This window comes from Balaenoptera borealis (genome assembly GCF_965194805.1).
Source record: "Balaenoptera borealis genome assembly, chromosome: 2".
NCBI classification, from domain to species: domain Eukaryota; kingdom Metazoa; phylum Chordata; class Mammalia; order Artiodactyla; family Balaenopteridae; genus Balaenoptera; species Balaenoptera borealis.
Genome location: NC_138867.1, coordinates 28,561,761 through 28,585,785, shown reverse-complemented (window position 1 = coordinate 28,585,785; position 24,025 = coordinate 28,561,761). Strand labels below are relative to the sequence as shown.

The 24,025-nt window shown below is 45.5% G+C and overlaps 1 protein-coding gene across 15 annotated transcripts in view; it reads right to left on the bottom strand.

Moving 5' to 3' along the window:
• Window positions 1–24,025, bottom strand: part of PDZD2 (PDZ domain containing 2) — a 387,522-nt gene that overhangs the window by 74,942 nt on the left and 288,555 nt on the right. For 10 of the 15 annotated variants that reach the window (XM_082382135.1, XM_082382125.1, XM_082382133.1 and 7 more), the window contains 4 exons: window positions 22,356–22,857; window positions 13,026–13,168; window positions 9,898–10,114; window positions 4,477–4,632 (listed from right to left, as the gene is read on the bottom strand). In XM_082382135.1, coding sequence (XP_082238261.1) covers window positions 4,477–4,632; window positions 9,898–10,114; window positions 13,026–13,168; window positions 22,356–22,857 — 1,018 coding nt within the window. Of the gene's footprint in view, window positions 1–4,476; window positions 4,633–9,897; window positions 10,115–13,025; window positions 13,169–22,355; window positions 22,858–24,025 lie in introns of those variants that run through there. The other 5 variants (XM_082382134.1, XM_082382130.1, XM_082382131.1 and 2 more) reach the window with 5 other exon arrangements.

The window sequence follows — 24,025 nt, the reverse complement described above, 5'->3', positions numbered from 1 at the left end:
TCGTTTCAGTGGTTCGATAGTGTTTAAAAATGATAAAACAAAGAGTCTTGGATTGTAAACGTAGAACTGAAACATTTCTTTTTCTCAGTAGTTCAGCACCTCTGGAAGGCCCAGCAGGGCAGACCCTGGGCAGATTGTGAAGGTGGGAAAATGTCGTGTGCCCACTTCCTGGCTCTGCAGGGCTCTGGCTCACACCCGGGTCGTCTGGCTTGAAACCAGAGCTCAAGAGAATGGCTGACAGATGGTGGGCGTTCAGGCAAGGGTGACGAGCCAGGGAGGAAGCCCGATGTCCCCTCTTCCGTGATGCTTTGTGAGGGGGTGCAGTGGAAGGTGAAGTGGGGCGAGGTGGTGTCCGGGGCACAAAGAAGGCAGAACTAACTGTCAAAGCAGGATGAGTGCTGGTTTCTCCACCAACAACAGTGGATTTGGGATTTGCGTACGAGAGCTGGGGGTGACGTGACGGAGAAACCCAGAAGTACGGCCCTGAAACGTGTGTACTTGTGGGGGACGATTGCTCAGAGTCATTTGTTTCTCCTTAAAGTCAACCTAAAATTTCCCAAATAAAGTGTGTGATGACAGAATGCACTGAAATTCCTTTGGCAAAATTGCAATAATAAGCATACACAACAATATGTGATTAATTGGTAAACTTTTTAAAGATAATGTTATCGGTGATGATGGGACCCGGGCACTGCTGGAAGTGTAAATTAGTAAATAAGCACTTCTCCTGCTACAAGATATCTAAGCAAATAAGAAAATGAAAAATGTGCACAGAGCTACATGGACAAACATGTTCTGTACAGAATTCTTTACAATTTTAAAAATTAAGTATACATGTGACTGATGTAAATGGAATTTCTGGTAGAAAATTAGTAAAATAAATTACGGCATATCCATGTTATAAAATATTAGCCGTTACAAATCATGTTTCAGAAGACCCTTTAATGACATGGGGAAACGTTCAGGATCATATCATTAAGACCATAGCAAGTCTCACAAGTATGTTAATATAAGGTCAATTAAAAATATATATGTGCTTAAGAAAAAAAAGTCAAGTAGAAAGGCATAGCAAAATGTTAAAGACGGCTCTCTTTGAACAGTAGGATTGTGGGTGATTTGTATTGTCTTTTGCGGGTTTTTTGGGGTCAAAAAACACATTTATGTAGTGGAAACATTACTTTCGGAACCAGAACAACTCATTTAACTTATAATTTAAATTATAATACATTTATAAAAAACATGATAAATTTATAAAACTATAGTAAGTTTAAATTATAATTTAAATAAAAACATGTAACATGTAACACATTTAATAAATGTAATGGCCCATTTATTAGAGCAGTATTTAGTGTAAGAAAATTCCTAGACAAATAATTCCTTGGATTTTTTTTTGCAAGAGATTATGAATTATGAGATTAAAAAATATATGCGGACTATAAGCTCTCTACAGACTACTGTGCCACATTACTGGCTCCGGGCTTTCTCAGAGGAGGTGCAGGTATGTTGCAGAGATTTCCTCTCTTTAAATCCTGAGCTTACTTAGCTCTCCATTGAACACTGGCTGAGCTGGGCAGGGCACAGTTGCCAAGCAGGGGGATCTGTTCAGCAGGGGCAAGCTCTCCAGACTGTGGGCACGTGAGGGGAGAAGTTGTGGGCTGGAGCTGGGCTGGAGAGCCACGTCTGGTTAGAAAGGTGGGAATAGCGGAGTCAGGCTGGAGTTGGGAGGTCTGCTGGCTGAACTGCCACACGCTCCATTCCCCTTCTGTACAGAGGGTGACTGCTGCACCAACAGAGAACGGCGAGGGCAGGGGAGGGCACAGGGAGGAAGGGTGGGTAGACTCAGAAAGATCGTGGCCTTAAAGGACGGGTGGACAATAGCGGGAGAAGAGACACATGACGCTCAGCCTGTTCCAGGCTTATCCATGGAGCGTCTCTGTAGGTCATTCCTATAGGGGCGGGAACGTGGATATTGCCCCATCAGCCCTCTGAGGCTGCCATGATACAGTCAGCTACGAGCCAGGGCTGTAACTGTAATGTTTATGGTGGATAAACCTAGTTAGATTTTGTTGTCATTTTTTCATTAGTTTTCAGTGAATGCTTGTCCCGTTGTTTGTTTCTAAATTTATTTAGTTATTTATAACTCAGCACCAGATGTACTGGCTACGTTCTAGGGATTCACTGGGAACTCAAGCCAGTCATCGCATTCCCACATCTCATGGAGTTCACAGTTGGACGAGAGAAACAGATTTTAATCAAATAATCACAAATCTAAATGTAACAAGCAGTTCAGGGGAAAGCCATATGGTCTTGGTATGAGAGCTAAGAGATTTAATATAGATTGGATATATTCTGGAAGTTTCTCTGAGGAAGTAACACTAAAGGATCCAAAAGATGAATTGGAGACACAGAGAGATCAAATGTATGGACACCAAGGGGGAAGGGTGGGGTGGGATGAATTGGGAGATTGGGATTGACATATATACACTATTGATACTATGTATAAAATAGATGGCTAATGAGAACCTACTGTGTAGCACAGGGAACTCTACTCAACACTCTGTAGTGACTTAAATGGGAAGGAAATCCAAAAAAAGAGGGGTTATATGTATACGTATAGCTGATTCATTTTGCTGCACAGCAGAAACTAACACAACACTGTAAATCCACTATACTGCAATAAAAATTTTTTAAAAACCCAAAAAACAAAAATGAATTGGAGTCAGTCAGGCAAAGAGGATTCCAGAGAGACAGAACAGCATTTGCAAAGGTCCTATGGCAGAAAAATGTACGGTCATCATGAAGGACTGCAGGAAGGGCAGTGAGCTTGGCGTGAGGTGAGGCCCAAGAAGTGGGCAGAGGTCAGTCAGGGAGACAGTGGAGGTCATGACCATTAGTGTGGTCTCTATCCTTACTAAAAGTAAAATTAAGGGAAAAAGTAAGGAAAAAGTGGCTACTGAATGGTGTCATAATACAAAGAGGCGGGAATAATCACGCAGTTGTCTTTAAACTGTTTACTTTAACCCCATCCATTCAGCTCTGATTGACCTGCTTTACAGGTTAGTCTTCTGAGAAAGCTTTCCTTTGAGGGAAAAGCTGTTGGAACAGTGTTTGAAATCAACAATGGGCCTGTACAGGACCTCTGGGAAAATTACAAAAAGTACCACTTCTTCAAGATGTTTTCCTTCTTTTACTGGAAAATTGTCTTAACATACTGATTTTCTTAGAGCAAAACTCTTTACTGCCATCTTCCAGAAAACTGTCCGCATAAACATAAAAGCCTATGATGTTTACGATGTAAATGGTGCTCCCTTAGATGTGGCACCTTTGTGCAGTCCACAACCTGCACCACCATACTCAGTGGCCCTGGAATTCCCGTGATCATAAAGAAAGGGGAAAAGTAACTTTTTCTTCCTTAAATTCAAATAGCATATCATGTAAATGGGAAAAGTGATTTTCTTTTTTGTCTTCTAAGGCAGAGGTCCCCAACCCTTTGGGCACCAGGGACTGGTTTCGTGGAAGACAATTTTTCCTAGGACGGGGTCGGGGTGGGTTGGTTCAGGCGGTAACGCGAGCGATGGGGAGCGGCAGGTGAAGCTTCGCTCCCTTGCCCGCCGCTCACCTCCTGCTGTGCGGCCCGAGTTCCTAACAGGTCGCGGACTAGTACCGGAGTTTGGGGAACCCTGTTCTAAGGCCTAATTATAAAGCAAGACTAATTTCCCAATGCTTACCCATGCTGACTAGGTTCAGTGCTGATGGGAAGGAGTAAGGGTTCCAAATGGCAGAAAGAAAGCACTCTCCCCAGGGCTGGTTGGATGGGGAACAGTGGCTAACAAGGTTTTACACTAAAAATGACAAATCTACCAGATCTGGGATACAAAGAGGAGACCATAGAGCCGCAATGCAACCACAGTTAACCACAAGCCCTCCTGACTCTGTGCCAGACCACGCCGGGGAGCAGCCCACAAGGGCGTGAGGCATCACAGGCTGGGTAAGGAAGCGCTATGAGCCGTGGGAAAGTCCTGATTTCATGAAAACTGGGAGACACATCTATACAACTTCACCTGAATGGGTTCTGTGTTATTTTAACATTCCACTTTCAACCAGACATCTCTCAGTCTAAGTTTAAATTCACAAACGATAGTTTTCAAACACTATATCAAGAAGTAGCAATAAAATCCTTGTATATATTATTAGACTTCTTAGAAATTGATATACGCACTGAACTCAATACCCAATTGCTCTTGTATTTCCAGTGTCAATTCCAGTGTCAATTTTTTTTTTTTCTTAAATAAAAAGTAGTACCCTCACAGATTTTTCTGGATGATTCTGACAAAAAAATAAAAAGATGCACTCTGGTCCTCTCCCATCCTGGTCTCGACCATACTATCTCAAGCTTTTATCTCTGATCCTGGCACCCATGTCCTCGGGAAAACATCGTCCCAGCAGAGTAGCCCGGGAAAGCACAGGCACACTTACTGCTCCCTGGACGGAAGATGATCCAGTTCCTTCGTCCTCGTCCCCGTCCGGCTCCTGGTCTTCGTTGTCGGTCCAAGAGGACACGTCCTCTACCGAACTGGTCAGATCAGGCAAACTCTTAGATGTTAGCCTGAGGAGGTCCTCTGCAGAGCTTTCCTATGGGGACACAATGAAAGGCCCACGAGTTACCCCATGATGTCAAGGTCAAGGTCAAGGAAAACCTAGCTAAGTCAACCGTGGGTGGTCACGTGCTCCCAATCCAAAGACTATGTGGAGTGCAGGTTCCACATTTCCAGGGGTGCAAGGTTACCTCAAATGTCAGGAGTATGGACCCAATTCAAACCCAGACCATTTTTTTTCTTGATGAATCTGTGTTTCTTAGGTGAATGTTTCCATGGGCAATCTAAACTCCCTGAACTTAAGATCCTTTGATGCCCTCCCCTGTCTTACTTTCAGGATATAGTTTAAACTCCCTCATTGGCAGGCTAACATCAGAGATTTGGCCTCTGCCCAGCTCTCCAAACTCACCCCCCTCCATTCTCCCCTCCCTTCCATTCAAGCTGTACTGACTTTCAAACACGCCGGGCTCCCCCCTGCCCTGTTGCCTTTTCCACCAGCAGCTCCCCTGCCTAGACCACCCTTCCTCTCATGACTAAGGCCTCTCTGGGCAAAGCTTGAGCATCGTCTCCTGCAAGCCTTCCTGGATCACCTCTGGAGGCATTTGCCTCTCCTTTCCCCTCTAATGTCCTCTACTGTTTATCGCCTCGCTGTGTGTGCCTAACTTACTGATCTATCTCCCCTGCTTGTGTGAGAGTTCCCCAAACCATGTCTACTCAGTGCAGTGTCCCCAGGCCTAGCTCAGAGCTCAAACATCCACCATATCCTCCTCTCCCTCATTGCTCATCTCACAGGCCCATGGTCATTAGAAAGAGATTAGATTGTTTAGTGAATCACAATGTCAAAGTGGAGACTGATAATGTCTCTGCAACGAAAGCAGCCCTTGAACAACTTTTAAAGGTCAACAAAAACACATGGAATCAGACTCCATTAAGATTAGACTCCAAAGGGGGCTTCATGAACACAGCCCTTCCTTCCTACACACAAATAAGGTCAGAATGGGTTGAGGGATGCAGGCGAGATCAGTGAGACCATGTGACAATCCCAAGGACAAATGAGGCACACACAGGAGCCGAGAGCTCTCCTGGGAAATGACACAGCACGTGAGGCCAGGGACCGGGGCTGCAGGGCTGATCTGAGGCCAGAAAAAAGGAGCAATGTGTCCCCTCCTCTTTCCCCCATACCAGCAATTTCTACAAGGAAGGAAACACGTGGAGAGTTTTGATCATCATATTCCTTGGGGGTTGACAGAAAAGAGAATAACAAAAAATACCCATCTTATACAAGGGACGTTATAAACTACTACTGAGTTGGCATCTGGTGACAATGTCGTTTGTTACTAGTTTGATGCAGTTTCCACCTTCAAGGTACCTGAAGCTCATTCATTTTAGATCAGTAATTTGTGAACACCATACTTTTAGACCTTGCCTGAGGAAGGGAAAAAGAGTTATTAATGAGAAAATGAGTTGAGTCCTCTTCTGTGATGTCAATTCTGCTCAGCTATTAATAGAAAGCTTTAAAAAAGTGAAAGTCCCTTGGGGGCTTCCCTGGTGGCGCAGTGGTTGAGAATCTGCCTGCCAATGCAGGGGACACGGGTGCGAGCCCTGGTCTGGGAGGATCCCATGTGCCACGGAGCAACCAGGCCCGTGAACCACAATTACCGAGCCTGCGCGTCTGGAGCCTGTGCTCCGCAACAAGAGAGGCCGTGATAATGAGAGGCCCGCGCACCGCGATGAAGAGTGGCCCACGCTTGCCTCAAACAGAGAAAGCCCTCGCACAGAAACGAAGACCCAACACAGCCATAAGTTAAAAAAAAAAAAAAAAAAAAGTGAAAGTCCCAACTGCTGTGTAAATTTCACAATAGCCACAGGATGGAATACTCCGCCGCCATAAAAAATGCTGCTCTAGAAATTTATTTCCAGATGTGGAAAGAGTTCTTATAGTATGTTACTTACCGAAAAAGCAGGTTAAAAATAATATGTAAGAACCGTATTAATAACAGATGTAATAATAAACTGGATACAATACTGTGTGATAACCATAAAGGAGCACATTTCTCCAAGCGTTCACTGTGACCAACTACATTGTTCAGAACCCTTTATAGTTCATTGAATCTTCCGAACATCCCGTGAAGCAGTTATTGATTCTCATTGTACAAGTCAGACTTCAAGGGATGTAGTAACTTGCTCAAGATACACAGCTTTCAAAGGGCTGTGCTGGCACCTGAATCCTGGTGGGACTGCCTCCAGGTGCACTGTCTCCTTGTGTTTGATTCCATTTAAAAGAAAACGTGCGTGTATTTGCACACACATATGCATTCCTGTCTGGAAGGACACGCCAGTTAGTGGATAGTTACTGTTGGCGGTGTCACAAACATTTTATCTTCTTTTTCTTCTCTATATTTTTTCTGGGCTTTCTACATTAGATATAATGAATACATATTTCTTGTTAATAAAAACCAACAGTGAAACAAAAAAGAGAGAGAGCACGAGAGAAAGCTGTATTGCTATGCACGTACTTCTAGGAATATCAGAACGAACTTGGATATTCTGAGTTTATTCATTCAACAAAAACTTTCTAAGCTCCTCTGTATACACAAATGACATATTTGTGTGGAAACATGAGACACCCTCTCCAGAAGAAAGTAACTGCTATATCTCCAAAACAATGCCTTAAAGTTTTGTGACAAGGTGACGATTATCTGCAATAATGAATTTAGATTTTTTATTACTCCTTATATTCAGTTAAGTCAAAAGTTCTTTTTCTTTTCTCCCTCTCTTCAAATATAAAGGCAGAAACAAAGCTTGTGGATGACTTGGTCTTGTGGGATGAAGAAGAGGAACAGATGCCCAGAGATGCCTAAAGACTGACTTCTTTTTTCTCCTCCATGGATGAGCACCTTGGATGGTGTAGATTAAGTTCGGGAGCAAACAGCAGGCAGCTGCCGTAACAGCGTACTGCCTAGCTGTAAATGGAGCAAATGGGAAGGAGTGAAAGGAGTCGCAACTCTGAGGACTGGGTCAGCCTTAGGGCCACAGCTCAGGACAGCCGGCCAAGAGTCAACGAATTGAAAAGCAGAATGGACGCCTGTTCCTCAGCTCTGGATGCTGCTCAGCCCTACAAAGACCCCAGCAAGTGTCCCTAAATGTCCAAGCCTCTGGCAGGAACACATTACCTTTTTCTAATACCATTGGCTCCGGTGTCCTTTATATCTTATGCGACTAAGGGGCAGCATGAAACTCTGAAGTCCAATGAACCCAGGATGAAACTTGCTTCTGTCACCCACTGCTGGTGTGACCTCTGGGCAAATTAATTAACCTCTTACATTTTAGCTTCATCCTCTGAATAAAATGAACGAATGGCTCTCTCATGGGATTTAAGAATTAAATGAGATAGTAGGTACGAATTGCCTGGCACCCAGCGGAACCCAATACAGGGGAGTGTCTTTCTTCCTTCAAGTCAGTGAAAATATTCGTCAGGCTTCAAAATCTGTTTTCAGAAATCTCATGTGTGCCCCTTAATTACCCATGAGTGGCCCCTTTTTGTTTTTATTTTATATTTTCTTTGTGTAGTATGTTTGTGGATAATGGCTGACATTGAAGAGACTTCCCTTCCTCATTTTCCAACTAGCAGGAGAAAGAAGTCAGCACAGAAATAAACGTTTGGGGGACATGGTATACCACCTGTGCAGAACCCCTGTGTTCTTAAGCTGCAGGCTGTGGGGAGGTGGGCCGTGCAAACATAGGACTGTGTGTGGTGCGTGCGTGCGTGTGCGTGTGTAAGAACCGGCAATGCTTTCCAAACTCCCACCACATCTGGCCAAATGAGGAATTTGTTTCTCCTTTCCTCACAGCCTTCCCCTCCTCGTGGGATTCACCAGGCTGACCAGGAACATCCCTAGCTTTGCCCCTTCCCCACCCCTAGGGAGGGGATGCCCCACGGCATCTCTGGGAGCGGGGGAGGGGGCCTGTGAATGGAGAGTGTCTCAACTCCTGCCTCCAGGGCCTCCGTGTCAGCTCCTCCTGCCTAGTCTTTGCCAAGGTTCTATATTCTGGTTGGAAACCTAAGGGTCTAGGTCAGGGACTTGGGGTAAACGGTATAAAGGGAGGAAAGCCGATTTTTCAGATGGCTCAAAATACTCTTCTCATCTATTTATTAAACACTCCCCCAGTAGGCAGTAGACCGTGCAATCTAAGAAAGAAAATATATAAAAACCTGTAGATGCTGGGTTCAAAAATCGCATCAGGGATAACCGGGGGAAATCAGCCATCCCGTCAAGAGCGTATTGCTGCAAAGGGTGAAGGACTGGGGGCCTCACACCCGTTCTCCCGTCAGCTGGCTCTGGGATAAGCCCGTGGCTCCACTGCACAAGCCCCCGAGCCCTGTGGGCCCCTCCCTGGTCGCATCAGCAGCACCATCTCATCAGACAGTGGAGCAGATCCCAGACAGCCCAGTTCCTCCCCTCCTGCCACACAGCTGGGGCATCCTGCCGCCTCTACCCAGTTCTCTAAGGCTGGCGAGAGCCCGGGGAGAAAGCAGATGGGGGCCCGGACCTCAGCACTATTTTTACACGCTCCGGGGGTGGGGGTGAAAGAAGCCCCAGCCCGAGGCTGGGTGACGAAGAAGTGGCAGCGAGACGGAGGGGACAGACAGACACCACTGGGCGTCAAGAACCAGGGTCCCGGCTGCACTGCCGGCGGCAGCATCAAGGCCTCCTCGAGACGGGAGCCCCCGCGGAAGCTCTGCCTCGCTGGGTCATTTGTAAAACTGAGGAGGAGGAAGAAGGCGGGGTGTGGCGGGACAAGCGGGGTTCACGAGGCTTCTTCCAGCAGCAACAATCTGTGCTGCGGGGAGCCCCGGCAGCCCGGAGCCTGCCCACGGACGGCCCGAACCCCCTTCCTGCGGGACCTGGAAGATGCGCATCTCCCGCCCCCCTCCCACCCTGCTGTCCCACTGACTTCCGCATCTCCTCCTTGGTTTCCCCCTGGACCAGTTGCTACTCTGTCCACCCTGTCTCTCCTCCTACCCTCCCATTCTTCCCTTTTCCTTAGTCCTGTTATTGCTTTTCCATCTCCTAGATATACCCATAAAGACCCTTAAAGGAAGGCAAGATGATTAAATGCCCTTTAGCTCAGGGCCCCTTGTGGGCTCGTGCCACAGAATCATGGCTATTTGAATGGCCCAAGGTAAAGGCAAGTACGTGTGTATGTGGGGTGGGGGGTGTCATACATGGGGAGGGCTCGAAACCAAATCCACCACCACCACCATTTAAAATATTTTACAAAACAAACAAAAACCACCTACCTTGCTGGCCACCACCAGCTGAACCACTCCGGTGGCTGAGCGAAGAATGGCCACAGCTTCCTCGTGGGAGAGCCCGACTAGTAAGTGGCCATTGATTACCAGCAGCTCATCTCCTAAGGACAGTCTGCCATCCCTGAGGAAACGGAGATGGGAAAGAAAATCCCTCGTCAAGACGTTCTGGGCTGGAGAAGGGCCATCTTCCTGGAGCTGGGGAGGGCTGTGAGAGGGGACAGTTAAAAATGGGCTAAAGAGGAGAAGGGACAACTGGAGACAGCTGGGATGGGACTGCTTCATCCTTCCGTCTGCCCAGTTAGGGGACTGAGGAGCGGCACGGTTTCAGATGGTCGTTTAGTAACAAGCACCATCTCAAGTTACCACCATATCCCACGTCAATGTCAACGAAACGCCTTCCTTCCAAGTGGAGACGTGATAGAGGAACCGAGACCCCAAGGCTTTAGGATAGTTAGTCGTTCTTTTCTCAGTCCTACCTGCCACCCTGCCCTTGAGACTGAGTCATCAGCTGAGTCTGTGAGCTGAGCCCCAAAAGAGCAAAGGTATCCTAAGCTCACCAGGAATCCTTCTCTAACCCACGTCCCTCCCTAGGTGACACACCCTTGCCCAGATTTCCTCTGTGGCACCTGTGGCACTACACCATGTGTGTCTGTAACCCCGCCCCCGAGAGTTACAGGGCCTCGAGGGTAAAGTCTCACAATGCCTCCTTCTTCTTTGTGTCCCTACAGCCAAGCTTCAGAAGCAGAAGGATGAACAGAAAAATGAACAAAGAAACTGCCTAAGTTACTGCTTGCTGTTGTAGGTATCAGGCCTGGTGTGCCACACAGGCGTACAAACATGTTCTATTTCTTTATTTCCTTTAAATTAAGTGAATGACCTGGAGTTTCCTTCCCACTGGGCTGGCAGGAGGCCCAGTCGTCACGGGGTCTGCCTGCCCTACAGTGGGTCAAGGGTGGCAGACTGTTACAGAGCACCGGGCAGGTCCCGTCAATCATGGTGGGTTAACAGTGTGTGGGTTCCAACTGAGCCTCCAATGGCCTGGTCTCCCATGACCCCAAAGCAGTCAGAGGCTTTTCATCTGCATCGCTAAATATGGGATGGGAAATCTGGTGAGGCTGAGAGACCCAAAGCCCAGGATTCCACCATCCCCTCTGAAGGCTTTACATCAGCATCCAGGATTGGGTGGGACCCATGCTTGTCTCCAACACTCCCAGATTCACCCCACTCTGTTTCTCTCTAATCTATGCACTCTCTCCTCCTTGCTTTGTTTCAATGAATTGACCAAGTTCTCTATCCTCCCCCCCTCACCAGTCCCTCTCTGTGTCCTCTAGGGCATGCATCATAATCTTTTCTATGAATCTAGGCTTTAACAGAAGACAGGAGGCACCAGAGACTCTGACAGCCTCTGCTTTCTCTTCTTCAAAAATCCCTAAAGCAGAGAAATGCTAAGAACCCCAGGATGTTGTTCAGGATGGAAAGAGAAGGGAAGAGGAAAACCACAGAGAACAAGCAAACTGGAACGTCAAAGAGGTATGTGGGTGGGCACTCTGGAGGAGAGGGATTCAGGAATACAGGAGAACGTAGTGGTTTGGGCCAGTGTCCCTGGGCTTACTTACCCACACCACCATCAAGATCATCCCTGCCCCTGTTCCTTTTATTTCCCTCTTTAATCCCACATTTCTCATCTCCAGTTATTAACTAGAATGCCCCACATATAAATTAAATACCCAGACACACACACACACATCTAAGCTAAGGCTGTAAGAAAATGGTGAGACCCACTAGAAACAGCTCACATGGAAAATAGAAAAGAACAGTTCTACATAAGCTCATCTCTGAGCACAGGAATTTCCTAATTGCCAACTTTCCGAAGACAGACTAGAACCTGAAACCTAGGACTAATGGGAAAATGGCTATCTCATGAGAGTTCCTTAAAGCATCCATCATTTGGGCAGTGTAATGATGCTCTTCTGCATACAAACTATCTAAGGTCTTAATCTTTCAATGATTATTGCCACCCAGATAACTGACACCTGCAGTTGATCTTATTTCTACTTGAGTTATCAGGATCGTACTCTCTACTTAGGGGACTGATGAGCATGAAACACCTTGATAGTTTGCGCCCTGGTCCTCTCTTTGGTATTCTGTTCCTCAGACTAAATACCTTGAGCTCCTTCAACTGTGGCTCATGAGATACGTTTCTGAGAGCTCCCTCGGTCTCGAGCAGGCCAATACTGCTCTGGTTTGCCATCTCCCCTTAGCGTCAGGGTACCTGGACTGAACACTAATTCCAGACTAGATTCACCTCCCTCATCAGTGAAACTCTACCTTTATCCACCTACTGTATACATATGGACATCCAACATATATACACGTCCCGCTGTGCTTTGCAAATAGTAGACGCCCTATGTATACAGAAGCAATTAGCTACATGGCAAGAGCATACCTTACATTTGGGGACGGCTACATCCCTCTAACTCAACATGGACTTCTTCTTTGACATGCTCTGCCTAAGCACTGTCCCTCTTCCTACTTCCGATGACCGTTCAGGTTAAAAAAGAAGCTTTAAAGTGTGAATTGTTTTCAGGTCACAAGGAGAAAATTCACATTTATTTTTCCCCCTCCACATCTGCACGGCAGAGACACACATATCTAAGTGAGTATCAAATCTGGATAGACCCGACGGATCCAAACACGGCACACGAACTGTGGTCACGTTTAAACCCCATCACTTTCCCAAGTCATCAGCCATAGTCTTATGGGAGTGACGATGTCAGGGATGTGGTGTTCCAATGCGTGGATAAGGAACCACGTGTCACAAACATCCCGAAAGTCAGGATAAGTAACATTCACTTGACACTCAAACTGGATTAGAAAGAAATCTAATCTTTCCTTCATGGTGTGGCAGAGCTTGCAGTAGCCCCAGCAATTAACCATTTCCTGTGCTCAGAGCGGTGTTTAATTAGAACCGCTCGGGCCCGATCTCCTCCTGTGCTCCAGCATCATCCTTGTAAACTGTAATCCCCAGTGCTCTGACCGAACGGAAGAGTCCCGGCACCCGGGGGAAGGGGAGGGGAGGACAAGGAGGCAGAGAAAGGGGAGAGTTATCTAGTCACCTGTGAGCGGCACCTCCTTCCTTCACTTGGGTGACAACGATAGCGTGAGGTGAGCGCTTTGATCCTCGGCCTCCACTAACCTGAATTCCCAGCCCATCCGATTCTTTAAGCAGCTCCATCTTCCATATCCGGCCAACTTCCTCCTTGGAAGAAAAAGTGAGCACAATGTGAAGTATCTGGACAGACACGCACCACTGTCAAAGGAGAGGCGAGCGGGGAGGTCCAGCCAAGTACTTATCACTTGTCGACAGATAGCGCAGGGGACCACCGATGAGAAAATTCTGTGGGTTGGACCAAAGTCTCGAGCTGGCAGCGCTGCCCAAAGCAACCTTCTGTGATGACAGGAGTGTTCCCTGTCTGCACCATCCAATAGGATCCACCAGCCACAGGCGGCTACCGAACACTTGAAGTATGGCTGGTGGCAACGGAGACACTGAATTTTTAATTTCATTTCATTTTAATTAAATTTAATTAGCCATCTGTGGCTAGTGGCAATGACGTTGGACAGCACAGCAAAAGTGATTTGCGAATTTCCTGACCAGGGTCCTGTTAAGTAAAGCTCTTTTGCCTGGAACCCCGATACCACTACGTGTATAAATACTGGCTGTGCCTGGGTTCCTTTTATTTACAATGGCTACTAATTGATAAAGGAGGATGAAAGGAAGACAGAGGTAGGTCTTGGTGCCAGGAGACTTCAACTAGTCTGAGCCAAGCTCTGCCACTTGGTACTTACGAAAGTCACGTAAGGCCTGAATACCTCAGTTTCCTTGCCTTTAAAGGGACTTCCCTGGTGGCGCAGTGGATAGGACTCTGTGCTCCCAGTGCAGGGGGCCCAGGTTCGATCCCTGGTCAGGGAACTAGATCCCATATGCATGCCACAACTGGGAGCTCGGATGGCGCAGCTGGGGAGCTGACGAGCTGCAACTAAGGAGCCCCGGAGCCACAACTAAGGAGCCCAGCTGCTGCAGCTGAGACTTGGTGCGACCAAATAAATATTAGAAAAACCCGAAAACAAACAAAAAAAACATATAACTATTTAAAAAAAAAATAAAGTGGGGTTAATTATTAATACTTCCAGGTCTGGTGTTAGGATTAAAGGAGACGTTTATGGAAACAGGCAGCAGTGCTCCTGACATCTAGTAGATACATAATAAATGTTCATAGGTAACCATGTATGACTTACACATGCATATCGTATATGTTAAAAACATCACATTGAATTGAATCTCAAACTTCCTTAAAATATATGAATGAGATCTTGGGTAGGAGAAACCAAAACAGGAAATTCACCGATGAATCTGTGATCAACTTCTGCACGCATTGGTTGGTACACTATTTAAATGTATTAAAAAATGCTTCAACAACTATAAAAGTCTACCCCTTTTATTTTATTTATTTATTTATTTATTTATTTATTTAGGCCACGCCACAGGGCTTGTGGAATCTTAAATTCCCCGACCAGGGACTGACCCTGCGCCCTCGGCAGGGAAAGCGCAGAGTCCTAACCACTGGACCTCCAGAGAACTGCCAAAGATCTATCCTCTTCAAAAACTAATAAAGGTGTCTAAGTCCTCTTGACTGCTAGTAGCTTTTCTGCTCTGGTTTATTCTCCATGTGACTCCATATTTCACGCCAAGGACACAAACATACAGCCACTGCAAAATGTTTGATAACTAGCTGCTCAGAGAAATGAAAGCAAAAGCTTCTAAAGTGATTTATTTGGGAGTCTGACTTTAGGCTCATCCCAAAGTCCTTGTTGGCTCCAGGTATATAGGTAGGGGTCACAATGCATTCCTCAATTTATAAAAGAAAAGCTATGTGTTTTCTCCATCCATCGTGAAGGTCCAACGGAACTGTGAAGGTCCAATACAGACAAAGCCAGCATCTCCCTAAAAATAGGCAACCTGCCCATTCAAGCTTCTTGCAAAAGAGGAAAAATGCGAAGCATTTAGAAAATCTGAACTGCATACTGTCAGCAACTAAAATGCAACGGTAAAAAAAGCAGATGTTGAACGGTCACTAATGTGCAGCAACAGGAACGTCTAGGGAAATTATTACCAGACAGAGACCTGTTGGGCTCTTTTCCTTGCCCAGCGCAGCTCACGGGGGCTCCATGACTCCAGCAACACGCCGTGGTGCCAGCTGTCTCCTCCATCCACTGACCACAGGCCCACAAAGCCTGTCTGGCCAAATGTAACCGCAGAAGTCACTGGCTTTTCCCACAGTAGTTCATGAACTTGTCAACAATCCCTACACCATCCCATCGTCTCACTTTGGACTCCCTGGGTTTTGGTTGTTTGCCTCTGACCTCTGGAACACCTTTCTCTCTTTCCCATTTAGAAACAGCCTTCCTGGCCTTCAGGGTCTCTCACAGCTCCACGACTTCCAAGGAGCCATCCTTGAGAATCAGTGCTACCACGAGATAGCAACCTTCAGTGCTTCCACTACACGAGACCCTGTGGCTACCGGAGGACTCCGAAGAGAACAAAGGCAGGGGTGCTCCGGTTAGCTGTCATCCCGGCGCGCCGGGCATCCCACAGTGGCATGTGGGCCAGCCCTGTGGCCTCATGGTGCAGGTAACAAATGAGAGCCGACGGTTGCTTGACTTTTTTCCTTGGAAGATATGCCATGGCTCCTGGGGTCTTGAAGATGTGGGACAGTGTTCCTCCCTCCCCCAGTACAGAAAAGCTGTAGAACTCTTTCCCAAGAACCACACGGACCATTATGAGAACCCAGAAATAAGAAAACCCCTTTGGTTTTAGCCCAAATTAGTTAAAACCTATCCATCCCTATTACTAGTTACACCATCATCTTCTCCCGTCCTACCCTTCTTTTGCTAAACAGAACATGTTAACTATGGCTCACAGAGGATGTGCCAATAATTTTTAAATGCTTAGAAATAGTACTTGTGACAAGAAACATGCAAAACTACATTCACGGGGAAAGCAGAATGGCCTAAATGTTGACCCTGACAGAGGAGTTAAAGACAAGAGCACCCACATGCCCACTCCACACCCCTGTCCCTGCCCAAGATGCACACAACTAGTTAAAAGCAAAACAAAAACAAAACACATATCTAATAGAAACGGCTTCAGAGGGCAGAAATGACCAGTCTGTAATACAGCCCCCAACTACACTAGTCCAGAAACAGATTTTCTTTTATCCAATAATATGATTTTCCCCCGACAACAGAGAGTAGAAACTATAAGGGGAGGGCTTCCCTGGTGGCGCAGTGGTTGAGAATCTGCCTGCCAATGCAAGGGACACGGGTTCGAGCCCTGGTCTGGGAAGATCCCACATGCCGTGGAGCAACTAGCCCCGTGAGCCACAACTACTGAGCCTGCGTGTCTGGAGCCTGTGCTCCGCAACAAGAGAGGCCACGATAGTGAGAGGCCACGATAGTGAGAGGCCCGCGCACCGTGATGAAGAGTGGCCCCCGCTTGCCGCAGCTAGAGAAAGCCCTAGCACAGAAACGAAGACCCAACAAAGCCATAAATAAATAAATAATTAAAAAAAAAAAAAAAGAAAGAAACTATAAGGGGAGAATTCAAAGAAAATGATGCAAATTTCCTCACCCTGGAATTTCTTGATCATCTAATGAAGGAGCTCTGAGGAACACAAAGAGAGGCAGAAACAGGAAGAGGCAGATGTTATCGGTCTCAATTGTACAATTGTCAGTAGTAAATCTAGCTGCCTACAGCTGAAAGCAGCGCTCGGTTAAAAATAAAATCAGTGTCTAAAGTGTATTAGCCTAAAGCTGGCACCGGCCAAAAACCAACAGGCCAACTTAAAAACAATAATGTCAAGTATATTTCCAACTGCCTCCTTACAATTCCACTTAGGTATCCGCTACACACACCAGTAGGATCAAAACAGGACTCTCCTTCTTTCCCATCTCAGTGGGAATAGCAACATCATCTACTCGCGCTTAAGAGGATATGCAAACCAAAAACCCATGAATTGTCTTTGATTTATCCTTCTATTTCCTACACCTAAACCATGAGAGAGACCTAAAAGCTCTATTTGCAAAACAGATACACATTCATCTACCTCTGCTCCTCTTCCCTGACACCACCCTCGTCAAAGCCACCAGCATCTTTAGCTTGGGTTATCACAGTGGCCTCCAATCTGGTCTCCCTTTTTATGCTTTACCTCTCACAAACCACTATTATCCATTACGCATCTAGGGTAAACGTTAAAAAATATATATATATAATGATGCACTCAGCTTAAACCTTTCGACAGCTCCCCACTAGACTTAGAATAAGGTCCACACGCTTTGCAATGGTGAACATGAACCTTTGTAATCTAGTCCCATCCACATCTTCCACGTCACCTCCTAGTCGTCTCCCCATCACTCACTGTGCTGCGGTCTCTCTGCTCCTGGAATATTCTATCATTCCTGTCTTACAGCAGCTGCATGTGCTAGTTCCTCGCCGGAAACATTCTGACCCCAGACTGTGCAGGGCTGCCCTTTCCTGACACTCAGTCTTTAGCTGAAACATGGCCTCTTCAATGAGGTCTTTTGCCGACGACACCCAATATCAATTTGCCCCCTGCCCATGTCACTGCGGGGCCATCTTTCACGTCACTGTTTTACTTTATTTATCGTACTTATGGTCAGTCTCTAACATTCTGATTTATTTTCTTACGTATTGCTTGTGGCCCCTTATACGTGACAAATGCCGCAGGACAGGAACTTTATCTCTCATTTACAAATGGGTTCTCCAGCAGCTAGAACAGTGCCTAGCACATAACAATACTGCATAAATGTCACTGAATTAACAAATAGAGAATGTTTATCCACTAATCCTAGGGTTCTTCAAAGTTATTGAGACTGACGTTAAGAAGTTTGCCCAGATGGGAGACCTGCCTGTTTGCCAATGTTCAGCGCGTGAACACAGATCCAGTTGTAGAGATGATTGAGTTCTGAAACAGATCCTGTCTAGACAGAGGGCTTGGGCCTTTGCTTCCTTTTACATTGGCTTAAAGGGCAATGAGACTTTGTCAGCCTGTTGAGAAAAAGCCAAACCACGCAAAATTGGACGCTACGGACGTCTGTATTAATGTTGTCAGAGTGCTACCCTTTCCTGTAAACCACCAATTACTGTGTGAGCTCACATGTGCATCTCTTCACGAAGGCACACAGAGGGATTTATTTACCAAAACAGGGGTGGTACATTAAAGGGAGCGGCCTCGGCAGCATTTAAATGACCTCATCTGCTAGAACCCAAAATAAAATTTTACAACAGCATCTTTGCCCCAAATGTGAGAAGACACATCATCCAACTAGAATTTCACTGCAGTAAATGCTCTGGCTCCAGTTGCAGCCCTATTTTGAGACTGTTTGCTTATCCCTTCTTACTTAGAATGATCAGTAAGAAATGAAGAATCATGTCATCATAATGTCAGAGTTGAAATCCCTTAGTCATCAGACCAAAATGCTCAGTGTGTAGGTAAGAAAACTGAAGCTCAGAGAAAGGACATGGCAGCCTGAAGGCCACAGAGCTGGGAATGGAAGAACCAGGGCTGGAACTTGGTGCCCCATCTCTCAGGCCTGGGGCTCCCCTGTGCCTTCATTAATAAATATCTACAGAGCACCTTCAGGCGCAAGGCGCTGTGCTGGGACTGAGAGAGCAAAGGCTCAGAGGCAAGAGTGAGCATGGCCTTTTGAAAAAAACGAACTCAGCCAAAGTCAGGGAGGAAGAAAGCAGTGAGAAATGAGGGCAAAGAGTTAATCAGGAATCAGGTGATGAAAGGGCCTCACATGCTATGTCAAGCCAAGGTATTTGGGTATTACCCCAAGGGCAAAGTGGACCACCAGATGGTTTAAGCTTTAGCGCACATGCGTGTGTACATGTGCGTGCACGCTTGCGCAGTAAGATTTGCTCTTTAGAAAAGTCCCTCTGGTTGCACTGGGGACAGTGGATGATGGGATGAAAGCGGGAGCAGTGAGACGGGTGGGAGACTACTGTGGCCACACAGGTGAGAAATAAGAGCAGCCTGGCCCTGACCTAAAGCTTTCGGAGGGAGCACAGAGAAGTGGAGCAGACAGAGATCCTAACGGGGGCAGGAGGTGACAGGATTGGTGACTGACGGGAGGTGGTGTAAGGGAGAGGGCAGCGTTCCTGCTGACTCCACGATGCCAACTGTCCCAGTTTGCCTGGGTGAAGGTGTTTCCCAGGATATGGGGTTGTCAGTGCAAAACCAGGGAAAGTTCTGCACAAACCAGGGCTAGTGGTCTCTAGTTGAATCTCAGGTTTCTGGCTTGGGCAGCTTTGTGGATGGTGAGACCTGGAATGTTGGAGCAGGCTTGGTGGTGTGGGAAAGCAATGCATCGAGTTTCAGGCATGATGTGAAATATCTAAGATTGGAGACATCCTGTATGTGGTTGGTAGAAAGCTCGAGGGCTCAGGAGAGAGGTGAAGGCAGACATGAATTTAGGAGACATTACCATGTAGAAGGATATAAGTTCACCCAGAGACCATGGGGACTTCCTAGAAGAAGACCATCCTGCTGCTGCCTCTGCTTGATACAAACATCAGGGACCACCCAGGAGAAGTCCTCAGTGTAATTCTCCTTCTGAGTTTCACATACTTTCCTGCAGATTCAGACCCGGGGAAGCCTTTCTGAGGTCTCTGCTGAACCACTTACAGGAAAGAGGTCTGGTACTGCACAAGGTGGATTTTGGGTACTAGGGTAACACCACAAATGGACCCGTAGACACACACACCAGCTGTGAATAAACTCTCCTGACTGGCAAACGGTAGAATTCTTTTTTTTTCATTGTTACGTGCCTAAGTTTGGTTGTATTCATTTTCACTATGCAGCATTACAAAAATACACATTATGTATATTTCACTTTGGATGAGTAATGATCTTTACTAGACAGAGAGTAAGGAATTTTGAACTCATTTCTAAAACTGCTTATCTATGTCCTAGGAGATTCTTGTGCTTTAGAAGATGGGCCCAACTTTTTAAAAAATTAATCTGTTTGCATGTGTATCATTACGTGTTAATATTTTACAGGAACAAGCCATTTTTTAAAAGGAGGTATTTGTTAAAAGGAAATATGTTTCCTATAGGTCCGTTAAGGCAGAACAGAATATAGAAAAAAAGTCTGAGGATTTATTTTCCTGTAAGAAATAACAGTCTATGAAAAAGAAGTACCTGACAAATAAAAATGGTCTGAATGATGATAAGCCTTGTCTGTAATTTATTAAGTCTTTGTAGATATATTAAATCATTAAGAAAGCAGAAACGGAACAATGCTGACATGTCTAATCTCCCATTATTCAAATGGAATGGAATTTTACCCCAAGGCTTAAGAGGTAAATAGCTAATTTTTGTTTTTCTGGAAATTCCATTTTAGCATGACCTTGGGCTCGTCCTGGAGTAAAAATATAAATCTATTCATCCCAAGAACCTAAGCAGACTTCTGTCAGGTCTATTGGTCCCAGTTTGGGTGACACCAGGGTGTGGAGGAAAGCTGTGAAGATCTATTTCTTGCCAACCCTATCAATCCCAGGTAAATGCATCTAATGAGGTTATTTCTGGGGTTGAAGAGGGTACTGAAATATTCATGCCTGAGAAGGTGTGTGGCCCATTCTGACTTTCTAAGACCAAAAGTACAATCCAGGGTCAATAATCAGCCTATAGATTTAGAACAGTTATGAAGAATTCCAGATGGCAAGTCTCTCCTTGCTATAGGCATGGGGCTTCAAAAAAAAAAAAAAAAAATCCCCAAGGTAATAGATCATGGTTTGGTTTTTTCACCCTTCATTTGTATCTTCTTGGACATTTGACCTTGAGTACAAAAACCAGGCAAAGGAACTCTGGTATGTGCAGTCTTAAGATAGTCTAATCCAGAAATTCAAGTTTATGTTATTGCCTTCAATCAGGATGAGTAGAGGATGGTATTCTCTTAGAAGTTTGGTGTGGCGTTTTTTCTTTTAAAATCATTCCAAATAATTTCCACTGTGTCCTAGGCCAGATGAAAACCTATTCTTTGGACTGAATGTGTGAGATTCCACCCTAAACTTTGGTACCTTAAAACCTCAAAATGAACCAGTACTACCCACTTGTTTTTTTCACCTTAAGCTTTCTGCATATTCACAATCATCAGAAGAAAAAAATCATATCAAGATATAGTATTCATTGATAATATTATACACATTATAATATTTTTATTGCCTTTAATCCTTTTTGGGGGGAGGGGCATAAAACAGGTAGAAAATCATTAATAGAAACATTAATTTTTTTCTTCTCATTTGTTTGTAAATTCTATCTACAAATATACCTTCTTTGTGTAAGGCTTTATGATGATCACCCAGCTCCTCAAATGAAGGAACATGGTCCCTTAAGAGAGGGGTTATTTTGATTCTTCTCAACCCATTATACAGATTGGCTACAGTTGCAGAAATATGCATGAAATAGCCTTATTAGAAATTACATTCACTCCTAGGGCACCATTTCCCAGGCTGCAAAGCTGAACTCGATACTTTCTCTGTGCCCATTTTCCATCTTTCCAACTTCCTCTTTCATCCTTAGAGGGCATCTCCTGAGTCAGAAAAGAAACCAATCAGGAACCATCTAGCTAGTTACTGCTTTGTTAGGAACCCAGAGGAATACCTGGCCAAGAGGATTCTTGGAACAAGCACTCTGACCCTAAAGAAATGTAACTTAACAAGAGAGTGTTGGTTATACTAGGGGAGACGATATGAGGCTAGAAGTGTGTCTATCACCATTCAGAACTAGACAACATCTGCTTTGCCTTTAGGTGAGGGCAGCTCTGACCATCACAGCTGGATATCATAGTATCAGAGATTTCTGTGAAGTTTCCAAACTTCACTGGAATTCAGCAATATAATAATACTATCCCATGAAAATGTCACTGGTTTTGAAATGTTAAAAATAAAAGCAGATGCTTCCCTGCAGGTTGGACATCCTTCCTGTGTAATACCAAGGCTTGGATATTTATGCTATCAGTGGTCACCAGGAATTCTTGGCCTTGCAGTGGCAATTCCACTGGTGACAGCAGTGATAAATAATGATGCAGTTCAAGTACTTTATCTGGGCCTCATATGACTCAAATTATACCACAGAAGGCTTGAATTTTCCACTTAGGATCACTCGACTAGCTCTTTATTTAAGTGTGATAAGATGACTTGGTTTTTTTGTTGTTATTGTCATGTCCTATGATCACCTACCTTAATAAATCTTTCAGTTTCTAAATGCAAGGTCATCTTAGATGTATTTTCCAAACCTTAAATGCAACTGCAAACAACATTTCATTGAAAATTCAGGTTCTACCACCAAAGCAAACCTTACCCGTGCCAGGCAGTCGCTGGATTGGAAGTCTGTCTTCCCAGATTTTGAGAAGCGGCGTCTGTCATTGCTTGTGGGCAGAGGGGCGTCCGTCTTTGCAATCCTAGGCTCTGTCCCTTTGTCTAATTCCGACCTCTCTAGATGGGATCCAGCCACCTCCTTGAGCAAATCTGGGCCATTTTCTAGCTCAAAAACATGACCGTTTCCCAGTTCAGGGTCCAGGCTGTTGTCCAGTTCAGACACAGGGTCACTGCCCAACTCACAGCCAGTGCTGTTCTTGGATTCTTCAGTGGCTTTGTGGGTAGAAGGCCTGGCAATGACCCCAAACTTTCTTGCTCTTTTCCCCTTTTTCACAGTTCGGTCCCCCAGCTCCAAGGCAGGCGTCTCCCCTGGTTCAGAGCTGTTGCTACTGTTGCCGTTATAAGGAGAATGGACTTGGTGCTTGAAGCGGCGCAGCATGATCAGGTAGATGAAGCCGCCATTCCAGCACTGCTCAGCCAGGTAACTGCAACGGACAGAGCGGGGTCAGAGAGGGGCTGGTTAAAACCCTCCAAACATCCTCCAAGAACAATGCCGCGGGTTGACGCATCTGATGGCCCACACGGGACCCATGTGACTAAAATCCTGGCCAAGTGATTGAGGCACTAAGCTTCTTAAAGAGGCTCCGCACTTCATTCGCTCTTTTAATCTATTTAATTGTTGATGCTAAAAATAACCCCCAAACAAACCAAAAAACCACCATGAACTGGAAATGACTCATGAGAGTACCCTACGAAGGTAGTCAGAGAAGGACTTTTCTATTAACAGAGCCAATCCTAACATATCATTAAGAAAAAAATTATTCTCCATTCGCTCAACAACTTGTTGCATCAGAATGATGCCAGCTTCCCATTCATAACATTCTGATGGGATAGCACTGCGAGTCCCCAGGGGAAAATGGATAAAATAGATTGGGGGAAGTGTACAGTTCTGCACGCAGGATCAAAAAATCAGCTGCATGATGCAAACTATTATATATAGAATAGAGAAAAAACAGGGTCCTACTGTACAGCACAGGGAACTATATTCAATATCCTGTGATAAACCATAATGGAAAAGAATATGAAAAAGAATGTATATATATGAATAACTGAATCACTTTGCTATACAGCAGAAATTTACAACAGAAATTAACACAACATTGTAGATCAACTACACTTCAAAAAAAAAAAAAAACAAGCCACAGATTGGAAAGAGCCAAAGTGGAAAAAAAAATCGACTGCACAAGAGGAACCTTTGCCTCACAGCAGTTAAAGGGAAAAAAAGATCCTGAGTTGGCGGGGGTGGGGGGGTGGGGGGGGCGGGTAGAAGGGGTTGGCTGGTATTAAGATGCAGCCAGGAAAGAAGCGCAGCAAGTGTGTGCGGCATGAAATGAGGATCAGGTGCATTTCTTGGTAATGGTTCTAGTTTGGTGGTTCATAGCACACGTGAAGTGTCATTTCCAGTCTGGGCATCACATGAGGAGGAACACTGACAAAGTGGAAAACGCAGACATAGGGCAACCAGGACGAAGACGGCTGCTGGAAACTGTGGCAGGAATAGTGGGAGGAAGGAGGGATGTTTAGCCTGAGGAAGATGAGGGCCAGGGTTTTCACATGTATCTGAGGACTGCCAAACACTCAGAAGCAGGAAAT